Raw genomic sequence first — 27,441 nt, 5'->3', positions numbered from 1 at the left:
AAAGATATATTTTTCAGAACTTTACAGCTGCGGTAATCGCTAAACGAGAAGTGTTTCATGCATTGTGCACGGAATTAGTTAAAAGATATTAGGTTCAATATCCTGTGTGATTAAGAATTTGGAATGCTAGGAAGATGAAATTGTTCAAGTCTGCCATTGATGCAAAGCGACAAACAGGCCTTACCAAGCCTAAATTCGGGAATTGGATGACATGATTTTCATTTTATACATTTGTTGCACCTTTTATGGAAGTTCTTGGAAGATATGTGGTGAGACTATGCTACCAGCTAATTCTGTTTTGGTCCCTTGAAGGTTATTTATGTGGGCGACCTTACTGCATTTTAAACTTTTTCAGTTATAAAATTCCTTCACGCTGTCAAGAAAAATTATGACAGGCGATTTTGCTTTTATCTGATTTCCAGTTCTATGATACTGAAGAGGCAATTTGTGATACGGATGGAATTTGGCTGCATTGGACTCATGCCGGAATGTAGTCTTACCAAGATTGACTGTTTAAAGAAGCTACATCAAATTGGATTCATCACTATTCTTTTGTGGTCTTTTGAAAGCTTTATGTTGACAACACTGCTGGTTTTTTTTTGCATTTTTTCAGTTATATTTTTCCTGGCAGCGAGAAGGAATTTTGACACGCAGCCGAATTTTGCCTCCATCTGATATATATCAGGGAGAAGTTCTGTTTACCCTTGCCTGTCTCATGATGACTTTGACACTGTGAACACTGGCTGTGGTTGATGACATTTTAACTTGCAAATTTTAAGATTCCGGTTCTATGTGCTTGGCGCATGCCAGGAAACAGTTTCCTCAAGCTTGACTGTTCAAGAGACTAAAAACTCTATTTGGTTTCATTATGTTTTATTATTATTTATGTCTAATTTTTGTTTGGTTTAACTTTTTTTTTCTTTTTAAATTTTCTGCTGTTTGCATTAGAATATTTTATTTGGCTAATCTGGAGTTATAGAAAATGGGGATAATACCTATACATGTCTAGATGACCCCTTGCTCAGAAGATTCTGAGCCATGCAGGTTTTTTTTTTTGGAGATCTGGGATGGGAGGGGAGAAATGATGTGGAGTTGGTGTGTGTGTGGGGGGGGGGGGGAATGGAAATTCGCACTGATTACACTTCTACATGACTGGGGAGAGGATATGGTTAAACACATTTTCTTCTGTGCAGATTGGATGTATGTTTGAATAGGATGGGGAAAATGTTTTGTTTTAGATGTGGGCTCCCTTATTCTCAGAAGAGAACCGCTGCTTGTCATGGGACAAGTGGTTCTTTTCAGAAACATTTGGGTTTTCTTTCTAAGATTTCTTTTTTTTTTTTTTTTTTTTTTATAGTCAAACAATTTTTTATTGGTTTTGTTCATACAACTGAAATATCGACACAACAGAAGTGGGGTTTGTTCTGACCCATCATCAATAGAATATAACCAAACTGTAGGTAAAAACTCCAACAGCAACATATGATTCCCTCCCCTCCAAACAGTCCCAAGTCCCCTTATTTCACCCACCCAATTCCAGTCCCAAATCAATCAGCATATAATATGAATCCAAATTAAAATAAAGAGACAAAGGTGAAAGAAAAATGGCTATTGGTACTGCCAGTCCAACCGGAAGTCAGTCGTTCACAACCAAACTATGGGCACGAGGTGATAGGTGCTGTATTATAAGCTTGCCAAATCTGAAGAAACCATCGTCTTCGACGCGGAGTGTGACAGGACGCCATATTTTCCATCTCCATAAGTGCATGAAAGTGATTTCTCCAAGCCCAATAGGAAGGAGGGTGTGCGGAGCGCCAAGTGGATAGGATCACCTTTTTCCCACCAAACCCGCTTTTTGTAAAAGAAGACGCGATCCAGGATCTCGAATCCGAATAGGGGAAATGCAGCCAAATAACAACCACATTGGGGAAATGGGAAAGGCCACATCTAAAAGGTCTGCTAAATACTCAGCCACTCTGCGCCAAAAACGACTTACCAGAGGGCAGGACCAAAAAACATGTGATAAGGTGCCCACCTTATAAGGGCACCATAGACATGACGCGGAGGACTGTAAGGTCAATTGGCACGCCACCTGAGGGGATACATATGCGCAGCTTAAAAATTTAAATTGTAACTCTATAATATATAGTATTCGAGATCCTGGATACCTGTCGGGAGCAGCGTTGCAATATTAAAGGAGTCATTTCAAAGTCCCCGTCTTGGGTCCATCGAGATGCCAGCGTGGCAGTGATATCCGTCCACGTCTTCTGACGAAGATATTTATAATAAGTAGACAACGAGGGTATCTTTGAACCTGTAAACTGGAACACCTGGTCCAAAGCCAAGAACACTTCAGGAAGTTTAGAGACCTCTGGTAAAGCAGCAATATAATGTCAGATTTGCAGGTAGGGAAAGATATAGCTCGCCCCAATTCATAAAGACTGGCGAAGTCTGCCCAATTTAATATCTAACCTTCAGGAGTGAGCAAGTGCCCCAGATATTGAACCCCCTTGGCTAACCATTCCCTGAAAGAGCGTGATTGGGAGCCAGGTGAAAATTCATCATTCCCTACAATGGGGAGAAAATAAGCACACTGTTTATTAATTCCCAACCTTTGGGTTAGCTGCACCCAAGATAGATGAATGGGTTTGAGCAGCGCCAATTTAGAGAAAAAGGAGGAAAGGAGTGTGGCAGATGGTTGTAAGAGATATTGTGGACTACGGGGGTTCATTACTGCTTCATCAAAGGCCAATGGGGTAAAATGGGATTGATTTAACAACCAATCTCGAATGACCCGCAGGTTACAGGCTAAATTGTAAAAGGCCATATCTGGAAGTCCCAGGCCTCCTCTTCCCAGGGGCAACTGCAACCAGGAGAAACGTACCCGGGTTTATGACCCCGCCAAATAAATCGGCGAATGGAAGAATTTAAGGAATTCAGATCCCTTCGTAACAACCAAATTGGTAAATTTTGGAAAAGATACAACCATTTGGGCAAGATGGCCATCTTAAACAAATTTATTCGGCCACTAAGGGATAGCAGAAGGCCTCCCCAGGTTTTTCTTTCTAAGATTTCTTAAATGCTTTACATTATATCATGGAATGTGTCAGGTCTGGGAATGCTTATTAAATGTGAGAAGGTCCTTAGTCATCTAAAACACCTTGATTAATATAGCAATGTTGCAGGAGATGCATATATCTGAAAAAGATCATTAGAAATTGAGAAGACATTGGGTGGCTCAGGTATTCTCAGCTACAGGCACTTCAAAGAGTAGAGGGGTGGCAATATTAGTCAACAAAAAAATACTTCTTTTAAATTGTGTACATCTATTATTGATCTGGAAGGTAGATAGATTTATTTTATCTGGGAAGCTTTAGGGCTCTAAGGTGATTCTTGTTTCTGCCTATGCACCCAACTCTTATACTCATTCCTTTTTTGTTTCTTTTGTATCCAACATATCAGAGTTGGGTAATTATCCTGTTATTCTTGGGGATCAAATGTATTGTCGACCCAGTGATTGACGGAATCCCATGTTGTACCAATAATGGATTGGGGAAACAGAGGAATAGAATTTCTGTGCTACAATTTGAAACTTTTAGATGCTTGACAAGCTCTAAATCTATTCGTCATTGATTTTACAATTCAGGTAAGAGCTCATACTACTCAAACTTGCGCTGATTATTTGCTATCTCAGAGTTGTTCCCTAAATCTAGATGGGTGGATATAGAAATTTGGAATTGAGTTTACCAGAGAAACAGGCAGATCTTGGAATAAAAGTGGAAGTTATATTCGTAATGTAATGAGGAACACAGATCTAATCCCCTCCTATTTTGGGAGGCATCTAAGGTAGTTATACAGGGCAAATTTATAGGGTATGTAGCTCATAAGAAAGATCTTGAATCAAAATATACTGAACTTAGGTAGACAGTTGCAGCGGCTTAAGAGACCTTGGCAAACTGCACAATTCCCTAATGATCAAGAAAAATTTTAACAGGTGCAACAAACCATACATGAGCTTTTACACACTGGAGCATGTCACACAATCACTTCTTTCAAACAGTTTATCTATATGACAATACGGTAGGGAAGCTGTTAGCTAAACTTGTTTGAGGGTCAAAGGACATCACATTTTATCCCCTCCTCATATGATAGCAATGGGAAGCTTTGGATGCACCCTTCTGATACAAGAGTATTTAGAAAATGTATTGCTAATTTATATACTGGCTCTGTTTTGGAGGAGGGGAAATGTAAAGAATTGTCATGGAACATTCCCCTGCCAGTAATATCTGTTCAGGCAGCACAGAAACTGAAATTATATTACCTGAAATACGAAGGGCAATAGAAGAATTTCCCAACTTTAAAGTGCCAGGACCAGATGGCCTGGATGCTAGCTTTTTCAAAAATCTTATCGACTACATGGGGGAAAGATTTTTGTGCACTGTTTAATCTGCTCCCTGCGTATTCAGTTACCTTTCACTTTTGGAGAAGTGATTATTACAGTGATTCATAAAAGTGGGAAAGATCCTTCATATCCTGCCAGTTGTCATCCAATATCACTTCTTAATATTTACATTAAGTTATATGCTAAGATCTTGGCCAATAGCTTGAAGTTTGTTATCCCTTCTTTGATAATCAAACATCAAGAGGTTTTGTGTGGAGAAGATCTACTAAGAATATTTAAAAGGTTTTATTGTCATTGGAGGCATGTCACCAAGTTGTGGTGAATGATCCTTTATTGGTTGGATGTCATGTGGAAAAGGTATTTGCTCAGGAGTTCTAGAAATTAACATTATTCAAATATGGTTCAGGGTTGGATATTTGATGCTATTAACATTTTATATACTAACACTACTGCTAGAGTTTTGACCAATGGGTATCTGACAGTTTTCCCTTAATAAGAGGCACCAGGTAACGTTACCCATTGTCACCTCTGCACTTTATATTATCATTGGAGCCATTGGTGTATTTGCTGAACACTACTGGAGGAATTCATGGTATTCCAATTGGTAGGGAGAAAAGATCATCTGCAAAAAGCAAAATTTTCACCATCACATGCCTCAACTTCTCTCCCTTTATCCTTGAATGCCATAACACAATATGGCCAAGCACCTGGTTTCAAACTTAGCTTACTTAAAACTGAGATGGTATCTCGGACACTCTGAAATTGAGTTGTCGGGCTTTCCTCTACAGTGGAAATGGGAACTCATATTTAGGCTTTCAAATTTATAGAGATCCCAAACTGTGATTAAAATTTCAACAATGTATAGATAGCTGGATGACATTCCCATTATCTTTACAAGGTAGGGTTGCACTTGTTAAAATATTACCCAAATTATTTTATGCAACTACTTCTGTTCCAATGGCTGAGGACTGTCTTTAGGAAAACAAACACTTTGCACCCAATTTTTATGGTGCAGAAAAGAGGCCCAATATCCTTATCAAGATTAATGTTACCTAGAGAGGAGGGGGAACATGGAATTTCCAATTTTTCGATATTATAATTTTGCCAGCAATGGAGAAATTACTTACCTGATAATTTCGTTTTCCTTAGAGTAGACAGATGGACTCAGAACCAATGGGTATAGTGTACTCGTGCTAGCAGTTGGAGACTGATCAGATTTCAATCTGACATTAGCCCCTAGTACATATACCCCTGCAGTAAGTGCAGATCCTCATATTCTTCCTTGCAAAGCATTGTGGATATATGTTTGACTGACCGATTGGTTAATTTGATTAACTTGTATAACTTCGTAACAATATAAACGTTATAACTTGATTAACTGGATTAATTTGAACTGGTCGATTGAGTATAGCTGCAGACCGCCAGGGAGCTCAACCGGAAAGTGTCGACACCCAGCCGGGTGGAGACCTAGGTAAACAAAAAGGAGGCTTACCCTTGAATCATTTGCAATACCATGCGTGACAGCAGCCAAAGGCGGGCTGCTGAGTCCATCTGTCTACACTAAGGAAAACGAAATTATCAGGTAAGTAATTTCTCCATTTCCTAGCGTGTAGCAGATGGACTCAGAACCAATTTGATGTATAAAAGCTACTTCCGAACCGGGTGGGAGGCTGCCTGTGACCCACTCAGTATTGCCCTTGCAAATACCGTGTCCTCCCGGGCCTGAACATCCAGACGGTAGAATCTGGAGAAGATATGGATGGAGGACCATGTCGCTGCCCTGCAAATCTCGGCGGGTGACATTCTTGTTTCTGCCCAGGATGCTGCCTGGGCTCTGGTCGAATGGGCCTTGATCTGTAGAGGTGGAGGTTTCCCTGCTTCTACGTAGGCCGCCTTGATGACTTCCTTGATCCATCGGGCTATGGTTGCCTGCGAGGCTGCTTCCCCTAGTCTTTTCCCGCTGTGAAGGACGAAAAGGTGGTCCGTCTTCCGTACGCGTTCTGACATTTCCAGGTATCTGGAAAGGATTCTGCCAACGTTGAGGTGACGCAGACAACGGGCTTCTTCCGAATTCTTCAGGGCTCCCGCTGACGGGAGCGAGATGGTCTGGTTCAGATGGAAGTGGGAGACCACTTTGGGAAGGAATCACGGTACCGTGCGCAGCTGGATGGATCCCGGAGTGAACCTAAGAAAGGGTTCACGGCAAGACAGTGCTTGTAGTTCAGATATGCGTCGCGCTGAACAAACTGACAGTAGGAAGACAATCTTCAGGGTCAGCTGATGGAGTAATAGCCCTTGAAGAGGTCTGAAGGTGGTTCCCGATAGGAAGTCCAAGACGAGGTTGAGATTCCATAGAGGTGCCGGCCACTTCAGAGGTGGACGAATGTGTGACTCCTTTCAGGAAGCGTGACACATCCGGGTGAGAGGCTAGGCTATCGCTCTCGCCCCTGGTGCCGAAGCATGCCAGTGATGCCACCTGTACCTTGATGGAGTTGAGGGACAGTCTTTTTTGGAGTCCGCTCTGTAGGAACTCCAGCATCACGGGAACTTTAAGTGAACATGTCTTGATGTCGTGATCTTCGCACCAGGCTTCAAATATTCTCCAGATCCTTATGGATGTTAATGGTGTGGAGAACTTGCGTGCTCGGAGGAGGGTGTCTATTACCGCCCCCGAGTATCCGCTCTTCTTCAGGCGAGCCCTCTCAATGGCCAGACTGTAAGAGAGAATTGAGCTGGGTCCTCATGGAAGATCGGACCCTGTTGTAGCAGGTCCCTGAGAGGGGGCAGGGGTAGAGGGTTCCCTGCCAGCAGTCTTCTCATGTCTGCGTAAAACTGTCTTCTTGGCCGATCCGGGGCCACCAGAAGAACTAGTCCCTTGTGTAGCTGTATCTTGTGAATGATTGTGCCCAAGAGGGTCCACGGCGGGAAGGCGTATAGTAGGGTCCCCCGTGGCCAGGCCTGCCCCAGGGCATCGATCCCTTGGGATTGTAGATCCCGCTTGCGGCTGAAATATCTGGGTACTTGGGCGTTGGTTCTCTTCGCCAGAAGGTCCATTTCTGGTGTTCCCCAACGGTTTACTATCATCTGGAAGGCTGCGGGAGACAGCTTCCATTCTCCTGGGTCTAGACTTTCTCTGCTGAGGAAGTCCGCTGTGATGTTGTCCTTCCCAGCGATGTGGGCGGTGGAGATCTCCTGTAGATTTGCTTCCGCCCATGCCATCAGTGGGTTTATCTCCAGTGACACCTGTTGGCTTCTGGTTCCCCCTTGTCTGTTGATGTAGGCAACCGTTGTGGCGTTGTCGGACATCACCCTGACCGCTCTGCCTCGGAGTCTTTGGGCGAAGCGCAGGCAGGCGAGTGACTGCCCGCGCTTCTAGGCGATTGATGTTCCATCCTGCCTCTTCTGTGTTCCACTGCCCTTGGGAGGTTAATTCCTTGCAGTGTGCTCCCCATCCCCATAGGCTGGCATCTGTAGTTAGCAGAGTCCAGGTTGGGGATGATAGTCTTGAGCCTCTGTTCCTGTGGCTGGGCTGCAGCCACCAGTGTGGTTTGGTCCGAACTGTGCCTGGGAGGGCTAAGCGTATGGTGTAGTTGTGCGACCGTGGGTTCCAACGGGACAGCAGTGAGTGTTGTAGAGGCCTCATGTGGGCCCTCGCCCAGGGGACACCTTCCAGTGTGGATGCCATCAGCCCTAGGGCCTGCAGGTAATCCCATGCCGTGGGGCGAGGGTCGCTCATCAAGGATTGCAACCGGTTCCACAGTTTTGATCTCCTTGTGGGAGTCAGGCTGACTGTCTTCCTTGGTGTCGAAGTGGACCCCCAGGTACTCCAACCATTGTGAGGGCTGCAGGGAACTCTTGTTCGTGTTGACCACCCATCCGAGGCTCTCCAGTAGAGACTTGACTGTTGGTTGATTGGATGCTTTCCTCTGGTGACTTTGCCCTGATCAGCCAGTCGTCCAAGTAAGGGTGTACGAGGACTCCTTCCTTCTGCAGTATTGCCGCCACTACCACTATCACCTTGGTGAACATCCGTGGTGCTGTGGCTAGACCGAAGGGTAGGGCCCGGAACTGGTAGTGATGGCCCAGGATCTTGAAACGTAGGTAACGCTGGTGTTCCTGATGAATTGGGATGTGCAGGTACGCCTCTGACAGGTCCAGGGAGGTGAGGAACTCTCCCGGCTGTATTGCCTTTATTACGGATCTTAGGGTTTCCATGCGGAAGCGGGGGACCTTCAGGTATCGGTTTACGGATTTGAGGTCCAGGATTGGTCGGAACGTTCCCTCTTTCTTGGGAACGAGAAAATATATAGAATAATGACCAGAGTTTGTCTCCTGAGGTACCGGAGTTATGGCCTCGAGGTTCAGTAGCCTGGCCAGTGTAACTTCCACTGCCGCCTTTTTGGTGGGGTCATGGCAGGGGCACTCCACAAACTTGTCCGGGGGGGTGCATATGAAGTCCAGGTAGTACCCTTCCCGGATGATGGCTAGAACCCACTTGTCCGAAGTTATCTCGACCCATCTTTGGTAGAATAGGGCCAGTCTGCCCCCTATGGCTTCCCTTGGATGGGTCGGCTGATTCTCATTGCGGAGCGCGGCCGGGCCCTGAGCCCGAGCTGTTTCCCCTCTTGTTGTGCTTGTTCCGAAAGGACTGGTTCCTGCCCGGAGGGCGGGGCACCTGGTAGCTGCTCCTGTATGGGTTGAAGCCCTGCGAACTTCTGCCCCTGGAAGGCTGTCGCTGGGCTCTCCTTGACTTGTCTTCCGGAAGGCGCGTTACTGGGGATTCGCCCCATTTACCCGCCATCTTTTCTATATCACTGCTGAACAGAAGTGTTCCTTTGAAGGGCATCCTTGTGAGGCGTGTTTTGGAAGATGGGTCGGCCGACCAGCTTCTGAGCCAGAGCTGTCTCCTGGCCGCCACCGCCGATGATACTCCTCTGGCCACTGTGCGTAATAGGTCTGAGGCTGCATCCATTAGAAAGGATAGCGCTGGGTCTAGGATATCTCCCGGGGTGCCGTTCCTGGCCTGGGATAAGCAGGCACGTGTCACCACGGTGCAGCAGGCCGCAATCTGAAGAGACATAGCGGCCACGTCAAATGACTGTTTAAGCATGGCTTCTAGCCGCCGGTCATGCATGTCCTTGAGTGCTGCTCCTCCCTCTACCGGAATGGTGGTGAGCTTGGAGACTGCACAGACCATGGCATCACTCTAGGGCAAGCGAGCATGTCTTTGGTTGCTGGATCCAGGGGGTACAAGCTGGCCAAGGCCCGCCCCCCTTTAAAGGCAGACTCTGGGGTGTTTCATTCCAGGTCAATTAGCTGTTGAGCGGCTCGCAAGAGCGGGAAATGATGGGAGGTCTGTCGAAGGCCTTCCAGAAATGGGTTCTCCTCGGGATCCCCCTGGGTTTCTGAATCCGGAATCGCCAGTTCCGCCAGGCATTGGGAGACCAGATCCGGGAGCTCCTCCCTTGTGAAGAATCGTCTCATGGTTCGGTGGGGTTCTGTCCCCGGGGGGGGGTGGGGGGGGGGGGAGAGTTCTCCTTCTTCTAGGGGTTCGACTTCTTCTTCTGAGATGTCCGTACCCCCGAAGGTGGGACTACTTGGCGGTAAAAGCCTATGCCTAGGTCTTGAGGGGCCTGGAGCATAGGGGTCCTCCTGCGACGTATGTGGTTGGTTCGCCCGGGAATCCGTTTGCATTCGGACAAAGGCGTGAATCCCCTTGAAGAGTTCCACCCAAGAAATAGACGAGGGGTCCACATTGAGTGGCGCTGCTTCCCTGGGAGCCTCCGGCTGAGAGGGAGTCCTGCTGGGGGTTGCTAGCTCCAGGGAGCCCCCTGAAGAGCTAGTCCCCGGCCCTGGGCGAGACTGAGCCTGTGGTGGATCTCCCAGGGCCTCCTCGCATTGGGCGCATAAGGCATCGGCTTCCTGGCTCTGGGCATGCTGAGCAGAGGCTTAGGGATTTTACTTCCGCTATTGGAGGTGTCGAGGTTGCCTGCGTGTACATGTTTCGCTCCTGAGCGCCTGGCCGCATGCATGCGTATCTGTGCACTTAGCCGGGGTTTGTGCGCGTATCTGAGTGCTTAACCCGGGATGTGCGCGTGGGTAGTCGAGTGCGACGAAGGGTTCTTGTGCGTATAACTTACGCGCAGAAGTAGGTTTGTGCGCACAGGTAATTTTGTGCGCTCGGCCGGGCGGCGATGTGAACGGCGAGAATAAGGCCAAGATGGCGACGGCGACCATGCGGGCAAGATGGCAACTAGCTCGGAGGGTCTCCACGTGGGAAGGCCCTTGGAAATGCTGGAGTCTGGCCCTGCTAGGGCGAATCAACCCGGTGGTGCTGGCTTCGGCCTATGGCCTGAGCTCGTCCTCAATCCTCGGAGACCGGTACAAGTAAAGATTTCTACCTTACCTTATCTTCGGTGCTTCCCGGTCTCGACCCAGGTGGTCTCCGGCTGCGGGGGGGGGGAGAGGGCAACTACCTTCACCGCCGCTTTTGAGGGTGCACCCGCTGCCTCTCAGCCGCGCCCGAACTCCTCTCGCTCGGGGGCTATAAGTCGCGATTCGACCGCCGGACCGAGGCTCACCTCCGAGGGATCACGGAAATCAGCTCGGGAATCTCGACTGGGGGAGGGACCCAAGGGTATCACCGCAGGAGTGCGGGGCTCGTCTTCAATAGAATTTTCTTCTTTAAATTTGGTTCCAACGCTCGGAGAGCGTGCAGATAGCTCCTAACTGCTATGGAGACGGAAAATACTGGGTATCTGCACTTCCTGCAGGGGTATATGTACTAGGGGCTGACGTCAGATTGAAATCTGATCCGTCTCCAACTGCTAGCACGAGTACACTATACCCATTGGTTCTGAGTCCATCTGCTACATGCTAGGAAATATGATAATTCTGGGTGATTGGTTGCTGTGTAATAGTGATTATATGGATCTTTTGGTTGCGAGTAAAAGTTATATACCTTTTGACTTACGGTTTCTATTACATACGTGGAGGGAAGAGGTCCCCTTGGGTCTTATAGGACAGGCAGAACATGGAAGATGCTTAGGGGTAAGTTTGGTTACTATCTCAGTATCTCTTTTGTTAGCTCTGACTGGTAATCCAAGTTTTTTCAGTAGTCCATTCTCTCAGAGGGCAGAGGGGAATGTAATTTATTGGGAGATTTTCTAAATAAAGAAACACTAAAGATTCACACTAACATATAGTCAACAGATCTTAGGTTTCATGGCAATTTTTTTTTATTTGCAAATTCACAGTTGCATCACAGCCATTACAAGTAAAGGGAAGCTTCCTTTAGTGTCTCCTGCTTTTAATGCCTATGTGTGAATGTGTCACAAACAGATATTCTGTATTTTATATATATTTTTACACAATTTAGATACTCATACTACATTGGAAGCCTTGGTGGCAGTATGGCAAAATGATTTAAAAGTTGACTTAGATGAAGTATGGGAACCTGTATGACTATTATGTACAAATACACAGAAACTGTATTACATGAATTACAATACAATTCTGTTTCTTATGTAGAATTTCTCTTGTACGAGCGAGACGTATGAATATAAATAGCTCTGATCAATGCAGAAAGTGTTCAATGCCATCTGCTACTTTAGTTCACTGTTTATGGAATTGTCTGAATAGTCATTCTGGACTATAAATATTCATTTCTTAGTAGGACTAAAAAGCCAACGCTCAGATAGAGGCTTTGTCATACTACATCATGTACCTCAGAAAACAGGGATGGGAAAGGTTCATAAATATGTACTTGTCAAGGCTTGATTACTGGAGAAATGCTGTATCCTTATACGATGGTTATATTCATTTCCACCCAATTTCGAGATGTGGAAATCCCAAATGTTTGATTTGATGACTTTGGAATATAAAACTTCAGATATAAAAACAGAAAAAGCAAAAAATGTTTATCTTGCTGTGTGGAGACCTTTTTTGCAGACTTTGAACCCAATCACAAAGAAGATGTATAGCTTTTTACAAATTTCTTAAATCTATATGATATTACTGTTTAGTTTTTGCTGAATCCCAATCTGCAATTGTTCTTTTGTTTGTCATGTATGGAGGGTGGGAAGGGGGGTTTACGGGAGAAAAATTTGAAAATTTTGTGTATACAATCCTGTGTCTATTTTTGCGCTCATGCTAATTAACAATTATATAAAAAAGGAACCTGACAGAGAAAATGGTGATTGCAAAAGGTGTGCCAGACAACTGATTCCGGAAGAGCAGCCCCTCCCCTTTGGTGACGCTGCTGACATCACAGACGTCGGAAGTGCGCCAAAAGGGAGGCATTTAAAGCGGAGCCCGACCCGGAGAAGGAGCGGTGCTACCGCCCACGACTGCCTTAGCTGACACAGAGGCCCAATCAAGTGGCAGCATCTCCCACTCGCTCCTCACTACAGCTACCAAGCCCCTCTCTCTAGCCCACAGGAACTGTGCCATACTAACATCTCTCTCCTGTCTCTCTTTTCTCTTCCTTTTTCTTTTCTCCCAACAGATGCCGCGGCCCCGGATCGCACGGCCCTGATGGACCTGGAAGAGCAGCCCACGCCCCTCCCCTTTGGCAACGCTGCTGACGTCACCGTCGACGGAAGCGCACCAAAAGGGAGGCATTTAAAAGTGGAGCCCGACCCGGAGGCACCATGCGCCAAAGGAGCGCGACAAAGGGGCAGCCCCCCTTCGTACATCCCTAGAACTCCCAGAGAACAAGAAACTCTTGCTGAACCACCACAGATCACCAAACATGGACAACAAGAGAGAAGAACAGGTAACACAAACAATTACAGTCTGCCTAAGTAAAGGTAAGTACGGCAAAAAAGACACTAAACTACAAAGACAAAGTAAAATACAAAGCAACAAAAACTATACAAACAACCTAATACAAATCAAAAGAACCAAAAACAAACAATGGAGATTTAAACCTACTAATGATCACCTTCCAACTAGTAAATGCACAAGCCATAACCAAGAAATTCCCGATCATTACGGATCTACTCTGACATCAAACCCAACTTCCTTGCAATAACAGAGTCCTGGCTAAAAAAATCTGACAGTTTTAAAAAACCAAATCGCACACAAGAACTAAGATGTATTCTCAATTCCCTGAGCAAACAAGAGAGGATGCAGACTCCTACTAATAACTGAAAAAAATCTTAAATGTAAACTACTACCCGTAACACCCCCTACAAACCATGAAATTGCTATGTTTGAAACCTTCAACATACAAATGTGTCTCATTTACTGCCCTCCAAAGCTCCTTGAACTAAATATATCACCGCTAATAGAATTCTTCACAACACACTTAAATACAACAAAACCCACAATAGTGTTAGGAGATTTCAATTTACATATGGATGTACACCCTTTATCAAACACCTGCCGAACCTTAATGGACATAATGACAGCCCTAGGGTTCACCTTAATTTCAGACAAACCAATGCACAAAGGAGGATACTCCCTCGACCTGACATTCATAAATAGTAGTTTCTTAGAACACATTAAAACAAATTACTCACAAATTCCATGGTCCGACCATTTTCTAATACAATCCACCATTAAATATACTAGGCCCCAGGTAAAACATAGAACGGAACCAATAGAATTTAAGTATCGACCGCCATTTAACATTGAAACATTAGGAAACGAATTAGACGAAAAACTAAAAGAATTTGAGTTTAAGGATTGCCACTCAGCAACAAAAACATGGATAGAAACAACGCACAAACTAGCAGATGAAATTAACCCAATGAAACACACTCAGAGAACCAAATCAAACAAACCCATGGTACAACCAAAAGAAAAGAAACAAAGCAAAATCTGAGAAAAAAGAAAAAGACTGGAAAAAACACAAAACAAATTAAAACCTAAATAGATATAGAAAACACCTAGCCTACTACAAACAAACAATCCTTGATGCAAAAAAAAACAATACTATAGATCAAAAATTGAAAAATTTTCAAATAATCCTAGAACATTATTCACCATACTCAAAAACCTTACCAACGATACAACAGAAGCTCCCACAGCGTTACCTGAAAACAAATGTAATGAAATAGCTCAGTACTTCAATGACAAAATTAGAAACCTTAAAACCAAAATTCCAAACACAACAAAACAAGAAATCAAAATGCACATAAGAGAGTGCACATTGGTCCATATTTGAGGAAACAGAACCTGAAGTAGAAGCTATGCTAAAAAAGATAAACCCAGCCCCACATATAATTGACACCCTACCAACAAATGACAAACAAATTAGCAAACAGTCTCCCCCACATTAACAAAAATCATAAACCTCTCCTTAGAGGAAGGATCCCTACCAGATAACCTGAAAGGAGCAATAATTAAACCAATAATAAAGAAAAAAAACAGTGACCCACTTATACTGAGTAACTACAGACCAGTCTCAAATCTTCCACTAATTGCAAAATTAATAGAAAAAATCATTCAAAAACAACTAGCTGAACACCTAGACAATAATATACTGTACCCCTCAGGGCACGGGTTTCTCAAACATTACAGCACAGAAACCTTACTACTCTCATTGACTGATAGCATAATGAGAGGTTTTGACAATGGTAAACATCACATCCTTCTAATGCTCGACCTATCCTCTGCCTTTGACACAGTAAATCATGACATACTGCTAAAAAGACTTGACGAAATTGGATTAAAGGAAAAAACTAAAGCCTGGTTCAGATCATACCTAAGTAACAGATGTTATCAAGTTCAAATCAAAAACATGTCAGAAAAAAAATCTAGTAACTGGAGTACCACAACGATCAGCACTCTCCACCACATTCTTTAATATCTACCTAATTCCACTGTGCCATCTCCTAGCTGGCCTGGGTATCATACACTACATATATGCCAATGATATTCAAATACTACTACCAATCGAAGACTCACTGGAAAAAACACTAAACCTAGCAATCATGTACCTTGAAATCATTAAACAGCTACTAAACCAAATAGAGCTAGTCATTAACATAGAAAAAACTGAATTCCTCCATCCTGAACGAAAAAACATGACAGTCATCTGATCTCCAATACTGCTAAAAAACAATCAGAAAATTGAAATACCCGAGAAAGTGCAAGACCTTCAAAAAGCGCTTAAAGACATGGCTCTTTAGAGGAGCATTTCACAAAGAGCAAGAAATAGAGAAACGCTGAAAGCTGTACACAAAATCTTTATACAGCACTAAGCACATTATATGTATGTATGTTGTGGTTTGTTTACTGCACCTTTTAACTTGAATGTAAAATCTAACAGTTTTTATTGTAATCAAAGGTCAGATTAGAAAACATTGAACAATTAGCCATTATTATAAAACCATGTTACCGAGCTTATAAGGCACCTCCATTACCAATAATAGGAACAGATACATGTACAATTTACTATATGTGCCTCTATGTAAACCGTTGTGACGGTAATCTACTGAACGACGGTATAGAAAAGATTTTAAATAAATTTAGAGGGTGTTCACAGTTTGAGTTTCTGGTTGCTAAGATATTGAGCTACAGCCACATAGACAATTATTGAGATTAGCTTTGGAGGAAGTTTGGTCAGACCCAATTCTGACACAGATTTAAATGTCATCCACAAAAAGGTGGCACTCAAAGTGGGTTGATATAAATGTTGAAAAGGATCGCAGAAGAGACAGCCTTGGGGGCACACCACATGTAGAACTCAGTTTAGAGATATTGTTGGCACAAATGTAGAGATTACTTACCTGATAATCTCGTTTTCCTTAGTGTATGCAGATGGACTCAAAACAAATGGGTATAGTGTGCTCGTGCTAGCAGTTGGAGACGGATCTGACGTCAGCACAGGTACATATACCCCCACAGGAAGTGCCGCAAATCAGTAATCTTCCTTGCAAAAGCTGTAGCTGGACAAATTTAAATCCCCTTCAGCTTCTCCTATAGTCCCATTTCCCTCCCTTATTGCCGGTGGAAGTCCGGTGTTTGGACTAAGGGAGGTCTCCTCTGCAGGTACAACCAGTCCTCCCTGACTGATTGACGCACCAGAATCATCGTGTCCTGCCTTTATTATTGCAGGCGAGATCATAAAACGACTGATTTCCGCTTGTATTGGCGAGGGGAGAGATAGGGGAGGAAAAATCCTCACCTTCCCCTTTCTTTTCGGGGGCATGCTAATATAGAAATGTCTATCAAGCTTTAAACAGTCTCAGTCTTACTGAATAGCCTTGTTATTCGCATAGATGTACCCGTAGGCATCAGCTGAGAAACAGTTAATTTATTTTACCTTCTCGCTGGAGCATACTTCCGGGCAAGACCAAGCGAACCAGGCGAAGCCAGGCGAAGCCAGGCAAAGCCCCAGCAGGGTGGATGGCCTATTATAAGAAAACATGGCTTACCGTGAGTCAGTGAATCCCCATGTATGCCGGCAGCCGGGCGGGATGCTGAGTCCATCTGCATACACTAACGAAAACGAGATTATCAGGTAAGTAATCTCTACATTTCCTAGCGTGTAGCAGATGGACTCAAAACAAATGGGATGTACAAAAGCTACTCCCGGACTGGGCGGGAGGCTGCCCGAGGACCGTGTAGGATTGCCCTCGCAAATGCTGTGTCCTCCCTGGCCTGGACGTCCAGACAGTAGAATCTGGAGAAGGTATGGAGGGAGGACCACTTCGCTGCTTTACATATCTCTGCAGGCGACAGCAGCTTAGCTTCTGCCCAAGAGGCAGATTGTGCTCTGGTAGAATGAGCCTTGACCTGTAGAGGCGGTGGTTTTCCCGCCTCCACGTAGGCTGCCTTGATCACTTCTTTAATCCAGCGGGTGATGGTCGGCCGTGAGGCCGCTTCCCCTTGCTTCTTCCCGCTGTGCAGGACGAACAGGTGGTCCATCTTTCGTACTGCTTCTGACATTTCCAGGTATCTGGACAGCAGTCTGCTGATGTCGAGATGGCGTAGCATTCGACCTTCCTCCGACTTCTTCAAACCTTCCGTGGTAGGCAAGGATATGGTTTGGTTGAGGTGAAAGTGTGAGACCACCTTGGGTAAAAGGGATGGCACTGGGCAAAGATGGATAGCCTCTGGAGTGATTCTGAGAAATGGATCACGACAGGATAGTGCTTGTAGCTCTGAGATGCGGCCTGCTGAGCATACAGCCAGCAGGAACACCATCTTCAAGGTTAACAAACGGAGGGACAGGCCTCAACGGGGCCTGAAGGCTGATCCCGCCAAAAATTCCAATACTAGGTTGAGATTCCACAAGGGCACTGGCCACTTCAGTGGCGGGCGAATGTGTTTGACTCCTTTCAGGAAATGTGAGACGTCTGGGTGTGTGGCAATGGTGTTGCCGTCACTCCTGGGACCGTAGCAAGACAGCGCTGCTACCTGAACCATGATGGAGCTGAGGGACAGACCCTTCTGAAGTCCATCTTGTAGGAAGTCCAAAATGATAGGAATCTTAGCGGCATGCGAGTTGGTGCCGTGAGAGTCGCACCAGGCTTCAAAAACTCTCCAGATCCTGATATATGTTAGGGATGTGGAGAACTTGCGTGCTCGGAGGAGTGTATCTATAACCGGCTCCGAGTATCCCCTTTTCTTCAGTCGAGCCCTCTCAATGGCCAGACCGTAAGACAGAATTGAGCCGGATCCTCGTGGAGGATGGGACCTTGCCGCAGCAGGTCCCTGTAGGGAGGCAGAGGTAGAGGGTTCCCTGCCAGTAGTCTTCTCATGTCTGCGTACCAGGGTCTTCTTGGCCAGTCCGGGGTCACTAGAAGAACTAGGCCTCTGTGTCGCTGAATCCTGTGTACTATGGCGCCCAGCAGGGGCCATGGAGGAAAGGCGTATAACAGGATCCCCTGAGGCCACGGCTGTAGCAGGGCATCGATCCCCTGAGCCCGAGGATCCCGCCTGCGGCTGAAATATCTGGGTACTTGAGCGTTGGACCTGTCCGCTAAGAGGTTCATGGCTGGCGTCCCCCATTGATCCACAATTATCTGAAAGGCTGTGGGTGACAGCTGCCACTCCCCCGGGTTTAGGCTTTCTCTGATGAGGAAGTCTGCCGTCGTGTTGTCCTTCCCGGCAATGTGGACGGCGGAGATGTCCTGGAGATTTGCTTCTGCCCAAATCATCAGGGGAGCTATTTCCAGGGATACCTGTTGGCTTCTGATTCCGCCCTGATGATTGATGTATGCCACCGTGGTGGCATTGTCTGACATCACTCTGACCGCTCTGTCGCGAAGTCTGTGGGCAAATCGCAGGCACGCTAGCCTGACTGCCCTTGCCTCTAGTCGGTTGATGCTCCACTTCGACTCTTTTCTGGTCCACCGCCCTTGGGCGGTGAGTTCCTCGCAGTGTGCTCCCCATCCGTTCAGGCTGGCATCTGTGGTGAGCAGAATCCAGGTTGGGGAGGACATTCTTGACCCCCGGCTCATTTGGCCGGGCTGCAACCACCACCGTAGCTGATACCGCACTCTGGCCGGTAGAGGTAGGCGTACGGTGTAGTTCTGTGATCGTGGGCTCCATTGAGATAGAAGGGCGCGTTGCAACGGTCTCATATGAGCCCGCGCCCAGGGCACCACTTCCAGAGTGGATGCCATGAGGCCGAGGACCTGAAGGTAATCTCGAGCTGTGGGCCGGCTGGCGCTCAGCAGGGCCTGCAGATGACTCTGGAGTTTTGATTGTCTCTTGGAGGTCAGGCTGACCTTGTCTTCTCGGGTGTCAAATTGGACCCCTAGGTATTCCAGCGACTGGGACGGCTGTAGGGAGCTCTTGTTTAAGTTGACTACCCATCCTAGGCTCTCCAGAAGAGCTATAACTCTGTTGGTTGCCCGGTGGCTCTCCTCCGGTGACTTTGCCCTGATCAGCCAATCGAACAGATGGACAAGAATTTCTTCCTTCCTGAGTGCCGCCGCCACTACTACTACCACCTTGGTAAAGATCCACGGCGCGGTGGCTAACCCGAAGGGCAAAGCTCGGAACTGGAAGTGCTGATTCAGGACTTTGAAGCGTAAATAGTGCTGGTGATCCGCATGGATTGGGATATGCAGGTAGACTTCCGACAGATCTAGGGAGGTGAGAAACTCCCCTGGCTGTACCGAATTCTTGACCGACCGTAGAGTTTCCATGCGAAAGCTGGGGACCCGTAGGTGTCAGTTGACTGACTTGAGGTCCAGGACGGGCCTGAAAGTGCCCTCCTTCTTGGGTACTATGAAATAAATGGAATAATGCCCAGAATTTACCTCTCCCGCAGGTACTGGGATTATGGCTTTTAGGGCCAGGAGCCTCTGTAAGGTCGCTTCTAGTTCCGATGCCTTGAGCAGTGAACAAGGAGATTCCACAAACTTGTTCGGTGGAAGCCGAAAGAAATCCAGGTAATATCCCTCTCAGATGATGGCGAGGACCTACTGGTCCGAAGTAATCTCGACCCACCTGCGGTAGAAGAGGGTTAGCCTGCCCCCTATGGCTGCTACTCCCGGATGGGTCGGCTGATTGTCATTGTGGGTTGCGGCCGGGGCCGGAACCCGAGCCGGTTCTCTTCTTGTTATGCTTAGTCCGAAAGGACTGGTTCCTGGCCTGGGAATGAGGTGCTCGATAGCGAGTCCTGTAAGGGTTGAAGCGCTGCGAATTTCTACCTCTAGATGGTCTAGAAAAAGAACGCTGGCTCCTCCTCGCCCTGTCTTCTGGTGGATGGGGTAATGGGGAGGCACCCCATTTAGTAGCCCAGCTCTCGAGATCGCTGCTGAACAGTAAGGAACCCTTAAAGGGCATTCTTGTGAGTTGTGTCTTGGAGGACGAGTCGGCCGCCCAATTACGTAGCCAAAGCTGCCTCCTGGCTGCCACTGAAGAGGAGACTCCCTTGGCTGTCATACGAACGAGGTCGGAGGCTGCATCAGTAAGAAATGCGAGAGTGGATTCCATGTCTGCTCCCTGGGTGTTGTTTCTCGCCTGTGATAAACAGGAGCGCGTCACCACGGTGCAGTAGGTCGCGATTCGTAGGGACATGGCTGCTACCTCAAAGGCTTGTTTCAGAATGGTGTCCATGCGTCGGTCATGCGAATCCTTGAGGGCCGCTCCCCCCTCAACCAGAATGGTGGTGTGCTTCACTATTGCGTTAACTATGGCGTCTACCCTGGGGCACACCAACAGCTCCTTGGATGCTGGATCCAGAGGGTACATGCCTGCCAAGGCCCGACCCCCTTTAAATGAGGCCTCCGGTGCCTTCCATTCCAGATCGATTAGCTGCTGTGCCTGCCTGTAGGAGGGGAAAATGGTGAGCCGGTTGGCGCAGGCCCTCTAACAGGGGGTTCATTTTAGGGCCCGGAATGGCCAGCTCCGATAGGCATTGCGAGACCAGGCCTGAAAGATCCTCCTTCTGAAAGAAGCGCCTCACGGTCCGATATGGCTATCTCCGAGGGAAGTTCCTCACTGTCCTGGGAGCAATCTGAATCCCCATAAGCGGGGCTGTCTGGTGGGGAGTGGCTGCGCCTAGGTCTCGAGGGTCCAAGGACCGGATCAACCTGGGCGGAAAGACCCATTCGAGGAGCAGACTGCATCTGGACAAAGGCGTGAATCCCTTTGAATAATTCCACCCAGGAAAGCGAAGCCGGATCTGGCCGTAGGGGCACCAGGTCTCTTGGGTTCCCTGGTTGCTCGCTGCGGCCCGCTAAGTCCGGTGTGCTCCCTGAGGAACCGCTGGGCTGGGGCTGGTCCTGTCCTGGGACTCCCATGGCCTCCTCACATTGGGCACATAGTGAGTCTGCTTCCTCGCTCTGTGTGGCTCTGAGGTTGCATGCTGAGCAGAGGCTTAGAGCTTTCATGCCAGATTCTGGAGGTGCCAGCTCTGCGGCCGCATGGGCTCTCTTATGCTCCATTCGCCTGAAATTCGGTATCGCCCAATGATGTGTGCTTAACAAGTGCGCGTAACAGCATGCGCCTATCCGCGGGCGTTTTATAGACGTGCGCCTATCCACGGGCGTCCTATCAACGTGCGCCTATCCGCGGGCGTCCTATCAACGTGCGCCTATCCGCGGGCGTCCTATCAACGTGCGCCTATCCGCGGGCGTCCTATCAACGTGCGCTAACAACCTGCGCCTATCGCGTGCTCTAACAACCTGCGCCTATTGTGGGCGCTTAGCTTAGCAACGTGCGCTCATCGGCTTGAAGATGAGTTGGCAGGCAAAAATGGCGACCTCCTTGGCATGCTGCCTCGTAGGCAGGCCCAGCGAATCCACACTTCCTTGGAGACCAAGTAAAGATATACGCCTTACCTTGTCTTCGGCGCTTCCCGGCTGCGACCCGGGCGGTCTCCGGCTGCGGGGGAGAGTACCTTCAACCGCCGCGCAAAAGGAAGTGCGCCCCGCTGCCTCTAGGCCGCTCCCGAACGCGTCTCGCTCGGGGGCCAAGCCGCGCCCGAGCCCTTCTCACTCAGGGGCTAGGTCCCTGCCGCGAACCGGCCACCGGACCGAGGCTCTTACCTCCGAGAGACCACGGAAGTCAGCTCGGGAAACTCAACTAGGTGAGTGACTGCCAGATATCACCGGAGTGCGGGGCTTGACTTCAATAGGTTTCTTCTAGGAATTTAGTCGTTAGAATTTGGAAAGACGCTCAGCGAGCGTGAGGTAGCTCCAAACTGCTTTGGAGACGAAAATTACTGATTTGCAGCACTTCCTGTGGGGGTATATGTACCCGTGCTGACGTCAGATCAGTCTCCAACTGCTAACACGAGCACACTATACCCATTTGTTTTGAGTCCATCTGCTACATGCTAGGAAATAAAAGATTGTGTTCTGTTCAACAAATTATTCAAACCATTTAAGGGCAGTACCTTTGATGTCAATGTCTCTTAAGTACCGAATTAGGAGTTGGTGATTGACCATGTCAAAGGCAGGAGAGAGATCTAATAAGGAGGGAGTCACCACCTAGATCAGCATGTAAATGGATACTACTGGAGATGGCCAATAGGACAGATTCAGTTCCATGGCCTTTTCCTGAAGCCGAATTTAGTGACGGCATAGGATGTTGCATTCCTCAACATGGTTGAGGAATTGGAGGTAAACCACGTTCTCTGCTAGGTTGGACAAGAAAGGAAGGCTAGAGACTGGGTGGGAGTTGTTATATATATATATATAAACAAAAACCACTCCCTTCGGAGTGAAATACAAGCACTATTATATTCAGATTTATCTTTTTATTAAATTCATAGAAAAATATCAAAAGGTGAACTATTCTCTAAATCAGAGTTTACATAAAATGTACAATAAGCATTTATATTTGTATCTCACCAAAATACATCATTAGCTTTTATGTAATGCTTAAATCAACCTTCATTCACACTCAAACATACCCATTCACATACATCCTCACTTTTCATTACCAACCATAAATAATAAATAACCATAAATAATAATTACCAACCATAAATAATCTGTGCAAAAACATTCATACCATTACTTGTAAGGGTATCCCAAGGAATCATGAAGAGACTACTTTCGTGTTTAAAATGCAGTAAAAGATAAATCTGAATATAATAATAGTGCTTGTATTTCACTCTGAAGGGAGTGTTTTTGGTTTATGTTAAACATTAAACAAGCATTAAGGGAAGTGCAATATTGCCTAAAAATTGGGTTTGAAAAAATATAGTTGAAAAAAAAAATATATATTTTAAAACAAGGGACTTGGGCTTCCCCCTATCTTTTCGATATCTTCTTCAATTCACTGCCCAATAAAAGAGAACGCTTAAAGAGCGACTTAATGAGAGTGGACTTAGAAATGGTGTCTGCCAACCAATTTTGCAGCCACAGCTTATATTTAGTTGTTATCATGGAAGTACCCCTTCTGGGGCAGTGCGAACAAGGTCACAGACCGCATCAGCTAAGGTGGTGGCTCGCGATTCCATTACCACTTTGCTACCCAAAACAATTCCCTCAGACTCCTGAGAGAGATACAGAGTAGTTCGAGCCACCAGAGAACAACAAGAAGCAATTTACAAATTCACTGCCATGGCCTCAAAGGCTTAAGGATAGCTTTAATCCTTCTATCCTGAGCATCCTTTAGAGCTGCCTCTGCTTTCACCGGAATGGTGGTTCACTTAGTAACAGAACACAGCAGCGCATCCACCTTTGGGAAATGCAACTTCTCTCTTGCCTTCGGATCCAAGGGATACAAACCCGTCAAGGTGCACCCCCCCCCCGGCACACTCCAATCAAGGTCAATCAACTCTTGAATCGCATCCAGGAGGGTACCACTGATAGGGTGACCAATAGGAGGTCCTCTTCCTGTGCACTCATAGAGCCACTCCAGCCACCCTAAGCGTCTTCAGAGTCTGATATAATAGATCCGGCAACTCATCTCTATGAAAGAAACAGAGTAGAGTTCTGTGTTATTTCAAATCTAGGGGAATTTCCCTTTCTTCAACAAGGGAAAAACCTGAATCACTATCAGTGTAATCTTAATCCACATCCTCCAAAATATCATCAGGGACCGCTGCACCACGGCATTTGCACATGGTGGTGGACAAGTAGGGACCCCAAGTATGTGACCCTCATTTAGGAAGCACTCTCTGAAGGGTACCCCCATGCAGAAAACTCTGCAGTCCCTGGAAAAATTCCAACCAGGAAAGAGAGGGTGTGTCTATACCAGGCTCCATGGGCCCAAACCTGATGTTCTGAGCGAATATCTCCTGAAGACGTCATTGCCATTGGATCAACTGAAGAAGGGGACCATCCTTGTGTCGCCTCCAGACCCACGCCTCCTAACAGAGAGGGATGGACCAGCGTCGGCAAAATCAGGAGGCAAATCACCTCGAGCATCCAGGCAGCGCAGACACTCACAGAAATCCCCAGCTAAATTGCCCTTATATGGCAAGCAGCACAAATCGCTTAGACTTCTTTGGCACTAGCACCATGATGTACTGGCTTGACACATGCGTCAATAAGATATGTGCTCAAGTATATGTGCAGAATATGCACTCAGCTATGCATTCAAAACATGCAAACTCGCAAGCCACAGAAATACCTGCAGAAACAAAATCTGTGGCCTTATGCATACAAGTAGGCGATCACTTGCGCACTATCACTACACCGCTGCGTGGCAAGAAGGTGCACACAAAAGCATGTGAAGGAGTAGCCACGGCTTACAATGCGGCCCGAGATACCAAGCCTGGAAGAGGAGTGTAGCCAAAGGCTGCTCAACCCACTGTGCCTGAACCACCTCCACATCTCACTCAACTCCCCAGAGACATGAGCAGGAAGACTCCAAACAGCAACACCAAGGAAGGAAGACCCAGTAAGAACAAAATAGGGAAAGTAAGCCTCCCTAACCATTTCCTCAACTTTTTCTTTAACCTGAGCTCAGCCCTCCCTGGCTGAAGGCACAAATGGGTCTCTGGCTACAGAGGAAGAGGGCAAAAACCTTCACCGCCAGGTCCTCTCTCAGCCTGCAACTGCTTTGTGTTTTAATATGACCGCACCTGTAAAAAGGCTAACAAACTCAAGACACTCAACTAAGGGAGGGACCCACTGGTATCGCCAGTTGGCAAGTGGTGCTATCCAGCTGCTCATCTACTTCTGAATCCATCCACCTTTTTCATACCCCAAGCAGACCCCAGTAGGGAAATGCATGTCCACCATCTGCTGAGTCTGAGATTACTGGCGGGCTGTCAGGGAAGGGCTATATATTCGTGACGGCAGCTTTTACTCCATCTCCATCTGCTGGTAGAAGTGCATAACCAACTTGTGGGGATTAGCCTGCCTGAGTTAACAGGAAGCAGATACTTTATAGTGCTGAAATGCTGTGATGTTGGGCTTTCACCTGAAGTACTTCCCATTTCTTTATTCCACAGTATTAAGATGCTTCCATTTTCTAGTGATTGGCACAGGAAGCTGACATTTTAGAACCTTGGATTCTTGCATTCCAATTAGAGCAAGCTAAGTATATGAATAACAATTTTGATGGCAATGGCTGATCCTGGGTTTACCTTGATACAACAGAGGCTGTAAATATTTGGTTTGCAACTAAAAATGTCTAAATATTTTCCAGATCTGTAGAACTGGTTTTGGTAAATTACACTTCAAAATTAAGGCATTTATCATTTACTGAATTCAACAGGCTCCTAATGCCCTTCCCACTATTCCTCATGTTTTTCATTCTCATTTTCATCCAACCTTATCCTCATCTATTTCACTACTGTCTTCTGAACCTTCAGTCTAACCCATCACGCTAATGCTGGCCATCTCTCCCCCCTCTATGATCCATGCTTCTAGTTTCTCTCTCCTCTCCCTCTTACAATCATAATCTGAGCTGCAACTGTTCTTTCATTGCTGTGATTGTAAATCATCCTCAGTCTAAGTTCACATCCTTTTCAGGACATATAATACATACACTAACTCAACCAAAACATTTCTTTGACAAGGTAGGCAACTCTTGTTTGACATTACCAAAAAGTCTGATTTTCAGGATAACCAAAACTGTTTTTAGACCAAATGCATATACCGTAAATATATCTGATTATGGTGATTCTAAAAACCAAACTTGATTCAAGACCTGAGTTATTACACCTAAGTAAATATGCCATGTTGCAGCACTGTACTGTTGCCAAGCTAAAGAACTCACTGTATTCATATAATTTTAAGTGTAGATATGCAATGTTTTCCATATATTTTACAGTATTAGAGAAAACTATATATTACTGTATATACATAGTATACAATCTATAACATTGTGTTATTTGCATTCAAATGGAAAGTTATGAGAAAATCAAACAGTGTAAAGAGATATCTGACAGTCCTGAACTCAAATTTTGCAGTCTAAATACAGTAAACAGGATGAAGCACAGAACAAATTACTTACTTTATTCAAGTCTAAAAGATGCTCTCCACTGTTAGGAATTTCTTTTACAAATGAATATTCTTCTACATCATTCTCCTCCTTGGCATTTGTATAGTATGCTTAATGTAGCAAGAATGTTTTATTGAAAGGAAAAGAAAATAAACTGAGATTATTCCTTATCCAATGCATTAGGGAGTCAGTCAGTCTGTCCACGAATTTGGGACCCAATTTACAAAGCTTTATTTCTCCTCCCAAGGATACAATATGGGAGAAAAGTCTTAGTAAATCAGACCCTTAATTAGAAGCAGAGTATAGTGAACGGACACAGCTATTATGTTAGCTAAGTCAGATAAATGAAAGTAATTCAGAATGGTTAAAACAAAAGTTCTCTGATTCAGTAATAAGCTTGAAATTGCAGGAATCCATCTTTAATTTTACAGATATGGCAGTTGTTACATACTTACAAAAATCAAATACAATCAGGTCACTAATATTAGATCGCCATTTTAACTATTCACAGAGCAATCAACAAATGAAAGTCTATAACAGTTCTCATATGACCTCAGAAGAACAAGAAATCTAAATAACCAAAACAGATTTGACAGAAATCTTTCTTTAAGATGACAAAGGCCCCAGTGATTGTGTTTGTTGCTGCATAACTGATAACCTGCCACAGAATCAACATTCCTGAATGTTTTTGTTCTTATGTGTATTTTTTTTCTAGGCATGTGTTTTATTGTACCCTGCCATGACTTCAGAATTTCTAGAATATTGGAGAAATTACTTACCTGATAATTTTGTTTTCCTTAGTGTAGACAGATGGACTCAGGACCAATGATTATAGTGTACTCCTGATAGCAGTTGGAGACGGATCAGATTTCAATCTGACGTCAGCCCTAGTACATATACCCCTGCGGGAAGTGCAGCTGTTCAGTATTCTCCTCGAAAAGCATTGTGGATATACGTGTAACTGACTAATTTGAATAACTTGAATAACTTATAACTTGGTTAACTTGATTAATTTGAACTGGTTGAATTGGCTATAGCTGGAGACCGCCAGTGCCCTCAACCGGGAAACGTCTACACCTGGTAGGATGGGTGTCCTAGGTGAAGGAAAGCATGGCTTACCCTTGAATCACTCGCTCATGGGATGTCCCCCGAGGATTCCATGAGTAACGGCAGCCGTGGGTGGGATGCTGAGTCCATCTGTCTACACTAAGGAAAACAAA

The 27,441-nt window shown here is 46.0% G+C and overlaps 1 protein-coding gene across 4 annotated transcripts in view; it reads right to left on the bottom strand.

Annotated features, from left to right (window-relative positions):
- The window catches only part of KIAA0232 (KIAA0232 ortholog), a 294,375-nt gene that overhangs the window by 6,925 nt on the left and 260,009 nt on the right, over positions 1–27,441 (bottom strand). For all 4 annotated transcript variants that reach the window (XM_029591550.1, XM_029591556.1, XM_029591572.1 and 1 more), the window contains one exon: positions 26,234–26,331. In XM_029591550.1, coding sequence (XP_029447410.1) covers positions 26,234–26,331 — 98 coding nt within the window. The remainder of the gene's footprint in view (positions 1–26,233; positions 26,332–27,441) is intronic.

Source organism: Rhinatrema bivittatum, chromosome 1, assembly GCF_901001135.1.
Source record: "Rhinatrema bivittatum chromosome 1, aRhiBiv1.1, whole genome shotgun sequence".
In the NCBI taxonomy this organism is placed as follows: domain Eukaryota; kingdom Metazoa; phylum Chordata; class Amphibia; order Gymnophiona; family Rhinatrematidae; genus Rhinatrema; species Rhinatrema bivittatum.
Note: the sequence above shows the minus strand (reverse complement) of the source record. Positions and strands in the feature narration are given on the sequence as shown.